The sequence below is a fragment of the Mytilus trossulus genome, chromosome 7, assembly GCF_036588685.1.
Source record: "Mytilus trossulus isolate FHL-02 chromosome 7, PNRI_Mtr1.1.1.hap1, whole genome shotgun sequence".
NCBI classification, from domain to species: domain Eukaryota; kingdom Metazoa; phylum Mollusca; class Bivalvia; order Mytilida; family Mytilidae; genus Mytilus; species Mytilus trossulus.
The window spans coordinates 29496544-29507423 of NC_086379.1; the positions used below are offsets into that span (position 1 = coordinate 29496544).

At 32.5% G+C, this 10880-nt stretch overlaps 1 protein-coding gene across 1 annotated transcript in view; it reads left to right on the top strand.

Annotated features, from left to right (window-relative positions):
- LOC134726335 (vitelline membrane outer layer protein 1 homolog) overlaps positions 1-4871 on the top strand; it is a 9321-nt gene extending 4450 nt beyond the window's left edge. The window contains exons 2-3 of the mRNA XM_063590734.1: positions 2746-2910; positions 4659-4871. Of these exons, the coding sequence (XP_063446804.1) occupies positions 2746-2910; positions 4659-4871 (378 nt within the window). The remainder of the gene's footprint in view (positions 1-2745; positions 2911-4658) is intronic.
- The last annotated feature ends 6009 nt before the right edge of the window (positions 4872-10880 follow it).

Below are 10880 nucleotides of genomic sequence, written 5' to 3' on the forward strand. Positions count from 1 at the left end.
AATTGAATTGCATATTTCAGGAACAATGTTATATAACATAGATATATGCCTTGTTGTCTCGGTTTTGTTTACCGCAACAAACGGCCCAAAGGATGTCGACGGACAAATAACATCTAAGGTAGCAGTTAGCACTTAGGCTGCTGAACGAATCGTCACAAAAGTGTTGTCGGTCGCCAATGGAGGACCACATGGGAGGTGGAGTGGTCCTGAATTTTGTGCAAGGGATTATTATGCAACTGGATACTCTTTGTAGGTTAAATATGAGCTGTTATCTGTGAAATTTAAATAACCACATATCGGTTTTATACAGTCTAAAATTGATCTTATTAATGCATGCATGATAAGTAGGTACTAAAACTAATGTTACAACTAACTCAGGCAACACTAATCTAAAAAGTAAAATCCAAAGATATTCCGAGGAAAAATCAAAACGGAAAGTCCCTAATCAAATGGCAAAATCAAAAGCTCAAACACATCAAACGAATCGATAACAACTGTCATTTTCCTTACTTGGTACATGCATGTCCTTATGTAGGCAATGGTTTTATATCTAGCTAAACCTCTCACTTGTATGACAGTCACACAAAATTCTATTATATTAAAAACGATTTGTGAACGAAATAAACAGAAATAATGAGTAAAAATGTCAAAAATAGGGGTAGAGCAGTCCACACTGTGTTATTATCTTAATCACTTAAAAAAAATATGTTACAAAAGATCACAATAAGGCAAATAGACAGAGCATACTAGCAAAAAAGGAAAAGAATACAAATATTTACAATAGAACAATAACACAATGACGAGATGCATATGTATAGAGCATAAGAATCAAAGAAGTCATACAGACAAATCACCTTAACAAAAAAGACAAGAATACCAAAATTATCATAAAAAAATGCTAAAATGCGTTGATAAAACCTGTTATTTAAGTCGCGTTATTGATTTAACGAGTTACCTTCCTTAATCAACTGGGATTACTTCTCATGTCATTCCATTTAAATGCCTTAAACTGTGTTATACAGACGCATTATTAATTTAAGTAATAGTTATACACCAAGGGAAAGGCATGTCCGGATAAGAAACCCCGTCGACCGGAGGCCGTAGGGGTTTCTTATCCAGACATGCCGTATCCCGAGGTGTATAACAAACTTACACCCCATTTAAAACTCTATATTGTTTACATTGATTATCAAATGAAAATAAAACGATAGCATATATTTTATTGACAATATCAAACCATGATTTATAAGATTTTTTTTGTTATTACATGAAAACCCCCTAGTAACCTTTTTTGGTTATCTTCGTTCACACTTTGACAAGTGAGTATGTTTTACCAATGTCAAGGTGGTTTCGCATATTCCAAATAAATCCTTGGGTTGATATGGATCAGCAGGTCAAGGTTGACCGTATAGTGTATTCATAGTAAAACAAAAATTACGTCATGCTCCTTGTATGCAGTTGTCAATATGGAAGGGTATGAGACGGACGACATTTCTTAGCAAGCGTTGGCTTTGGTAGATGAGACTAATTTAAAAGATAAAGGCAATACTGTAACCCAAAATACTTACCTGTATCAGTTTAATAAAGGTAATCATAACTTTATTTTCGGTCTAACGGTTTTATGGGGTAAAAAAAGACCCCCTCTTCTCGAGAATGAATAAACATTCATATTCGGACCTTCAAAGTGATTCCTTTGATTATTTGGAATATCTTCTAATTTGCATTTATTCATACTACATTTGTATAAACTTCAAGATTTACCTGTATTATTAAAACCAGTTTTTTTTCAAAAGTGATTATTTTCGAAGGGTTAAATATTTCGCAGTGGTGTCTTGCCATGGCTTTGTTTGGACTTTTTGTTTGATTTTCGGCCTTGAATGTTTGTCCCTTATATTTTATTAACTGTCCATTTGCATGCAGATATCACAGATCAAATTTATTCATTCATAGTTTGTTTATTTACGTTTTTTGATTGAGTTTAGCCTGCCAATTGATATTTTATCGTGTGTTTTTCTATGTTGTAATGTAATGATATTATTTCAGAAAAAGGGAGAAGGTTTGGAAAAATTAAAACGATTAATCCCGCTGCAAATGTTTGTACATGTCCTAAGTGAGGAATCGGATGTAAAGTAGTTTTCGTTTGTTTATGTAATTTTTACGTGTTTCTCGTTTCTAGTATTTTATATAGATTAGACCGTTGGTTTTCCCGTTTGAATGGTTTTACACTAGTCTAGTAATTTAATGGCCCTTTTTAGCTTGTTGATTTAACGAGTTATCCATTTTAATCCACAAGGATCATCACCCATATCATTTTTAACTGACTTCAAATAATATGTTTATCCAGCACACCGGGCCTGTTTGATGACTTCTAGTAAAGGAGATATTCGGGTCCAAGTATATGGAACACACAATCTGTAATTAAGTGGTGTGCGTGGCTGATAAATTCAGAATTGTAACAATAGTTTATTTCCATTTTACATACGGTGTCTACTTTCATGCTTTTCTAAATTGAAATCGGTGATTTAATTGTGAAAGAGTTTATATAAACTCAGTAGAAAATTATCTTAGGCTCTCATTTGCTTTGATTAAGTACAAAATTCATAGCATACAAAGTTTGGCTCAAAATATCTTTCGACATGAGTATGTTAAATTTTATAAAACTTTTAGTATTTATTCAGAGAATGATTACGTATCCTATTCTCTTCATCATTGTTGGATTGGTGTTAATTATTACATCTCCTTTAGATTGAAGCAAAACGAGGAAAAGGAGACGACACCGCATTAAATGTTATACGCTTAAAATGTCGAAAAGGAAATAACTCTCCTAGTACTGGTGGAACTATTTTAGCCCAAGACGGACCATGGGGTCATTGGTCGAGAGAAATGGATTGTGATTCCGGTAAACAATTTGTTAGTTTTCGTCTACAGGTTGAAGCCTAAGTCTTGCGTTAACGTCGTAAAACGTTTGCAAAGATGAGATCCTGACAAATGAAAGAGCAACGTTAACAGTTGCGTGAAACAACTATTTTATATAATTCTATACTTGAGTTAACGTTTGAACGTTTTATTATATTACTGAATAACTAAGACATGTAATCGACTCAAATTTATAATTTTCATTAAAAATTGCTTCCCAGGCTTTATTGGGTATACTTGTAAAAGTTGTGATGTACAATAATTCGACAAATAATCGCTTGTTTATTAACACTTCAAACTACGCTTTCGCACAGAAAGGGGAAGAAAGTACAAAAGGAAGGCAGTCAAAACCATACACTGAAGACAGACGAAACACAAAGTTACAACTAAGTCTTGCGTTAACGTCGTAAAACGTTTGCAAAGATGAGATCCTGACAAATGAAAGAGCAACGTTAACAGTTGCGTGAAACAACTATTTTATATAATTCTATACTTGAGTTAACGTTTGAACGTTTTATTATATTACTGAATAACTAAGACATGTAATCGACTCAAATTTATAATTTTCATTAAAATTTGCTTCCCAGGCTTTATTGGGTATACTTGTAAAAGTTGTGATGTACAATAATTCGACAAATAATCGCTTGTTTATTAACACTTCAAACTACGATTTCGCACAGAAAGGGGAAGAAAGTACAAAAGGAAGGCAGTCAAAACCATACACTGAAGACAGACGAAATACAAAGTTACAACTGTATTTTTTTATAAAGATAGAAACAAATTTTAGAAACAATTTCTTTCACCAAAAGTGCTTTTCTGGATTTACCTTACGCTCAAAACCGAATATTTAAAAGCACATACGTGTGGATTGTTTCTGCCTCAATATGAATTTAAAATGCATAAGATGTATCTTATTTCATCAAAATACATTGTTTTATTAATTAAAAGCTACTGATATATCAGAAGTAGAAACATTTAGATGATCACAAAAGAGGGGCGAAAGATACCGGAGGAACAGTCACTCTCATAAATTGAAACAAAAATCTGACAACGCAATGGCTAAAAATGAAAAGACAAACAGACAAATAACAGTACACAAGAAACAAAATAGCAAAACTAAAGACTGAGCAACACGATCTTCACCAAAAACTTGGGGTAATCTCAGATGCTCCGGAAGGGTAAGCAGATCCTGCTGTCCATGTGATACCCGTTGTGTTGCACGTGTCATTACAAATCCGGTAAATAGTCTTATTTGGTAGGTCACACTCATGAAGAGGGAATAGGATTGTAGTAACGACATAAGAAACATATGCAATATCATCTGTGAAACGATCAAACAATACAAAGGAGCTAAAAGGCTTGACAATTTTTTTTAGGGGATATTGAAAATACAAATTTGCTTCAAATGTACGTCCGTCTCATAACCAGAGTTTAATGCATCTTAGACACCGTAAATATTTATGCCGCTAAGCCACGTTGAAGATATTCAAAAACTTAACCATATACTGAAAGCATGTTTGAAAAGTTGAATAATTTGTTTTTTCCCGCACACATTTACAAAGAATGAATTGATATTTAACCAATTTTCCATAATCACGTCTTGAAGACTTTTAACAAAGACACGGTAATATATAACATTATCGTGGTAAGCATATCGTGGGTATCGTATGACGATGCTCAATTTTGAAAACAAATATTTTCAATACTTATTATAATGTACATTGTTTAATTATTTGTTTCAGGGAAGAGGAGATGATACAGCAGCAAACTATGTAAGCTTTATGTGCAGAAGTTTCAATGGTGGAAACACTCATATTATAGGCACACAAGGGTTCTGGGGACTTTTTGGAGCATGGAGTCAAACATGTCCTCTTGGGTCAGCAATATGTGGACTAGAAGTCCAAATTGAACCCAACCAAGGTAGAGGGGACGACACAGCACTAAATAATGCTTAATGTTATTGTTGTTCACAATAAATAAATAATTTCCCTCACCATGGTAACATTTTATTTTCTGTATTGTTTATAACCTGGTAACAGTAATCCCTTAAACATGTCCGTCTTATTAAACTACAGCAGTAATCCCAAAAGTGTTGTTGTGTTAACAGTTCTCAAATGGATTTATGTTTTTACTAGTATAATATGTATAAGGTTATTTATTTATCTGTATGCGTCATTGATCTTATATTTTCTCTTACTTATACGTCATAAGCATCGCTGGATGAGGGCAATGTAACAACTAGTTTTGCAGTTTTAATGAGTAACGTGCTCATTGTTGAAGGCCGTACAGTGACCTATAGTTGTTAATGTCTGTGTCATTTTAGTTTTTTGTGGATAGTTGTCTCATTGGCAATCATACCACATCTTCTTTTTTATATTCTATTGATAACACTGTATAAACATGTATAGCTACATTCTCCAACTGTATGATTTGGGATATTTATTAAAACGTGTTGTCAGTTGGAGTAAGCAAACCTATCTACACGTAGATGACTTAACAAACCATTCATAAGCATGACGATGGTCAGCTAAAGTGGTCATATACGTTATCGCATTGTCTCATTGTTAAAGTGCGTGGACATATACCATGTACGAAGACTTGCCGGAGCCTTTTACACAAGTCTAATTGAAGGAATAAAATTAAGAATGGAAATGGGGAATGTATCAAAGCGCCAAGAACCCGATCATAGAACAAACAACAGCAGAAGGTCACCAACAGGTCTTCAATGCAGCGAGAAACTCCTGCACCCTGAGACGTCCTTCAACTGGCCCCTAAACACATATATATACTAGTTCAGTGATAATGAACGCGATACTAAACTCCAAATTGTACACAAGAAACTAACATGCGAGCTCCAGACTTCAATTAAACTGATTGAAAGATTATGTCTTCATCATATGAATATCAGGCATAATCCTTCCCGTTAGGGGTTTAGTATCATACCATCATACATATATGAGAAGAACATAACCCGTGTCATGCCAACAACTGTTTTTAAAAAATGTGTTCAGTTCCGATGTAAAGACCCTATATGCGAATCAATATTAACGCCAAAATATGCAATCTTTAATGACCTGACAACAGTATCGTAACTATATCCCTTCATTATAAGTCAATTTAAAGGTTTTGTTAGCTTCTGAGGAGAATACTGACATTTTTGTGCTTTATAAAGAATATTTCCATAAAAAATTGGATGTGAAATACCTGAACGAATAAGAAGTCTGCATGTTGAGCTATATTTACGAATGATGTCCTTATACCGAATCAATGTTAGTTAGAAGTGCAATATGTATAACTTGGTCCTTTTAGATAAAATAGCTTTTCAACGGTGTGGTTCTAGACAACATTAGCTAACATATATACACATTTGTGCGTTCATTTTAAATATAAAAAAGAAGATGTGGTATGATTGCCAATGAGACAACTATCCACAAAAGGCCAAAATGACACAAACATTAACAATTATAGGTCAGGTTAATTCAGGAAAGCGTTTAGGACTGTAATGGAGTGTTGTGTTCAGTGATGCAAATGCTAATAGACTATCAGTGCCATCATCACAGAAGTCAGTAATTCGGTATAACAAACCTTTGTAGTTATCGTTTGTATATCTATAAAAATCGCTCATAAATTACAATATATCATTTTTCCGGATATTTGTCTTTAAATTCATAGAATTAAGCAAATTAACAATGATGTAGTTAATACAAATACTAACCTTTTTCTTTCTAGATAAATGTTTTTTTTATTTTTTTATTCTCAAATCTGGAGTCCAAATTTTTTTTCCTTTGGGACAGATTTGCCCTTGTAGTATGGATCGCCTTTTTTTCTATGGCGTCATTATAACGTCATTAAAAAAATGCATAAAAGACTGAAGGAACATTTATGTTAAATAATGGAAAATAAATAAAGGCAACAGCAGTATACCGCTGTTCAAAACTCATAAATCCATGGACAATAAACAAAATCGGGGTAACAAACTAAAACCGAGGGTAACGCATTAAATATAAGAGAAAAAACAACGACATAACACTAAAATGTAACACACACAGAAACGGACCGATCATCAGACAAAATCCCACGAGAATAACAAATATAACGTCAAAACCAAATACATGAATTGGGGAAAGACATGTACCACGACACGTCTTATCGCAATGAGAATTTACACTCAGAAACAAGAGAAAACAAACGACACAACGTTAAAATGTAATACACACAGAAACGAACTATAATATAACAATGGCCATATTATTGACTTGGTACAGGGCATTTTTAAAGGAAATAATAGTGGGTTGAACCTTGTTTTGTGGCATGCCAAACCTCGCACTTTTATGGCCATGTGAAATATAACATCAAAATGTCAACACAACACCACAGGACTTTAATATAAATAAGTTGGAGAACACAATTGACAAAGAATCACACGAACAACAGCCAACAAAAGGCAACAAGTTCAAAATTTTAATACGCCAGACGTGCATTGTGTCCACACAAGACCTACTAGTGACGCCCAGATTCAAAAGTTTGAAAGCCGAAACAAGTACAAAGTTGAACAGCATCGAGGAAAAAAAAATCTAAATAGTTATGCCAAAAACGGCAAGGGTTTTCGGTTAGTTACCAGAACATCCCTATTAGAAATAAACGGTTTTCAAAATATTAAATAGGTTAGACGAAAATCATAGTTTAATGGTTACAATAAGTGAAATATGTTACGCGGGACAGCCTAAAAATAGACTGTTTTTTTTTTAATGAAGCTTGTCGCATGCAGCACAAAACATATTTTTTTTCAGTTATTTTCTTCGTTTTTATTTAAAAAAACCACATTATTTAAAAAAAAAATGTACAAAAGCATGGAATATGATAACAGTATCACAAAACTATATATTTTGGACTTTAATCTTGCCAACTACATCGATTTTCCAATTAGGTACGAACATTGCGCGTAACGTCTACATAATGCATATCGTTAGGCTAAATATTGCTATTTATACTGCACTCGTTCTATTTGAGCGGTCAAAATGCGTTGACTGTATAATTCTATGTCATATACAGTCACTGACCTGATATCACTTTTACTCATGAATATTAAAATAGAAATTGCCGAAATTGTAATTAATTATTCATACGACCTATTCAACTTGTTCTTGTTTCCAATGTATACAACGACTCAAACTTATTTCTTTTACAATTTTTAGGAAAAAATATTTCACTTATAATAATTAAATTGTTATGTTTTATGCTTATTGTTGATATTTTAGTTAATCTCAAACTATTCCTTCACCATCGATTAAGGGTTTCACCAGGAAAAGTACATTTCATTGTGTTGTTTATTTCTCCGCCTGCATGATATGATGCCTTTTTGTAAAAGGGGGAGTTTCCCAATATTGAAATCAAATAAGAAAATTTACACATTAAATAACAATTGAAAATGTGTTTTTTAGATTGCAGTATAAAGACAATAATAGTGCATTGACTTGACATTTCAACGATATGTCAAGTTAATGCACTATTATTGTCTATGTATACTGCAGTCGTTCTCTTTGAGCAGTCAAAATCCGTTGACCGTATATTTCTATGTCATATACAGTCACTGACCTGATATCACTTTTCCTCATGAATATTTAAATAGAAATTGTCGAAATTATATAGACAATAATAGTGCATTGACTTGACATATCAACGATATAAGGATGAGGCTTAGAAACGGGGAAAGCGAGGCTATGCCGAGCAGTTTCCCCGTTTCGTGCCGAATCCTTATATCGGTGATATGTCAAGTCAATGCACTATTATTGTCTTTATACTGCAATCTAAAAAAAACATTTTCAATTGTTTTTTAATGTGTTAAAATTTTATTATTTGATTTAAATATTGGGAAACTCCCCCTTTTATAAAAAGGCCTCATATCATTCAGGCGGAGAAATAAACAACACAATGAAATGTACATTTCCTAATGAAACCTTTAATCGATGGTGAAGGAATTATTGTTTGAGAATGAACTTAAATATCAACAATAAGCATAAAACATAATGATTTAAATGAAATATTTTTTTATTAAAAATTGTAAAAGAAATAAGTTTGAGTCGTCGTATACATTGGAAACAAGAACAGTTTAAAAAGGTCTTATGAATAATTAATTACAATTTCGCATTTTGACTGATCAAATAGAACGAGTGCAGTATAAATTTAATTATTCATACGACCTCTTCAACCTGTTCTTGTTTCCAATGTAAACAACGATGCGTTTAACGACTCAAACTTGTTTCTTTTACAAATTTTGGAAAAACACATTTCACTTATTAATATTTTTTGTTTGCAACCTATAAATCATTATGTTTTATGTTTATTGTTGATATTTTAGTCAGTAAACAAACGAATTCGTTCACCATTGATTGCGGTTTTCAACAGGTAAGTTGTACATTTCATCGTGTTGTATATTTCTTCGCCTGTGTGATATGAGGCCTTTTTAAAGGGGGATTTTCCTCAATATTTAAATCAAATAAATAACATTAACACAATAAACAACAATTGAAAATGTTTTTTTAGATTGCAGTATAAAGACAATAATAGTGCATTGACTTGACATATCAACGATGTAAGGATGAGGCCCGAAACGGGGAAAATGCTCGGCACAGCCTCACATTTCCCCGTTTCTAAGCCTCATCCTTATATCGTTGATATGTCAAGTCAATGCACTATTATTGTCTATGTAATATTACACTTCGCGTACTTGGTTTAATACTAATGTGATCGGTAGGAAAATGGGTTGGCAGGTGTTAGTCATATTGAAAAGTAGACCAATTTTACAAATTAATTCTGTAAAAAGCACAAGGTTTTATTTGAAATAATATAATAAATGTACGGTTGGATATGATTTATCACACACTTTCTAGTATATAAAAGAGAAGATACGCTGCCAAACCAAAACTTGTATTGTATCCCTCATTGACTGAAGGTTAAGACAGAAATTATTACATTTTTGTAAAAAGAAAAGACGTTGTCCTACATCTTACTTCATCGCAAGCTCGTTAATTATATACCATTTTGAAATTGCAATCATTGAATATGATCCAGTTTTATTTCAATTATCCCAGTAGTTTGAGATGAGAAAATTGTCTATCATATTTGAAGACAATACTGATAGTGATCACAAAAGCCAACAGTTACGATTTGCGACGTGTAAGTTACATTGATACTGATATAAACAGAAAACTTTTAAGAATTTAAAATTTTCAATGAAAATAAAAATGAAGCATTTCAAATCTAAAATAACTAATGTGTCTTACACAGCTATGAACAGTCATAATATAGATAAATATATAAGCAATATATATGTATAAAAAAGTTAACACGTCAACTGTTTGTATATAAGTACATTTGATAGACACATATGTCCTTAAGTTCAGAAGATGAACGGAAGTCTTGATTTAGGTTCTTCAAACTGTAAAATATGAAGAGGAAAAATATTATTAGAAAAATAATGCTACCAGACTGAAGAATATCTATATTAAATTTGACATTTTTTCATTGTCCTGTGTGATCATGTTTGTGTGCGTAAGCTTAATGGAATAATCCCTCGGGTTTTCAAATTTTGAATAAAAATAAAAATAAATATTTTACTTGAAAACATTAACAATCAAAATCAAGGAGTAAATAAAGACGCACAAAACCATAGGACATTTCATCAACATTTATAAATAGTAACATGAAATAAATAAGAAAAAAACGCGAAATTCACTAAAAACCGGAAACGAAAAACAAAGGATATGGGTTATCAATCAATAACATCAGTTCATGCACAACAAAAAAGGAGAGTCACAGCGTTTTTGTTGTTTTGCTCTCAAATTCATAAAAAGGCTCCGATGTCTTCAAATGTTTTTATTCATGGTTTGCTCCATAGAGTGGAATTTAGAATTATAAGGAATGACTATAATATTTGTTCTGTCTTTTCGCAAAAAAACCCTCAA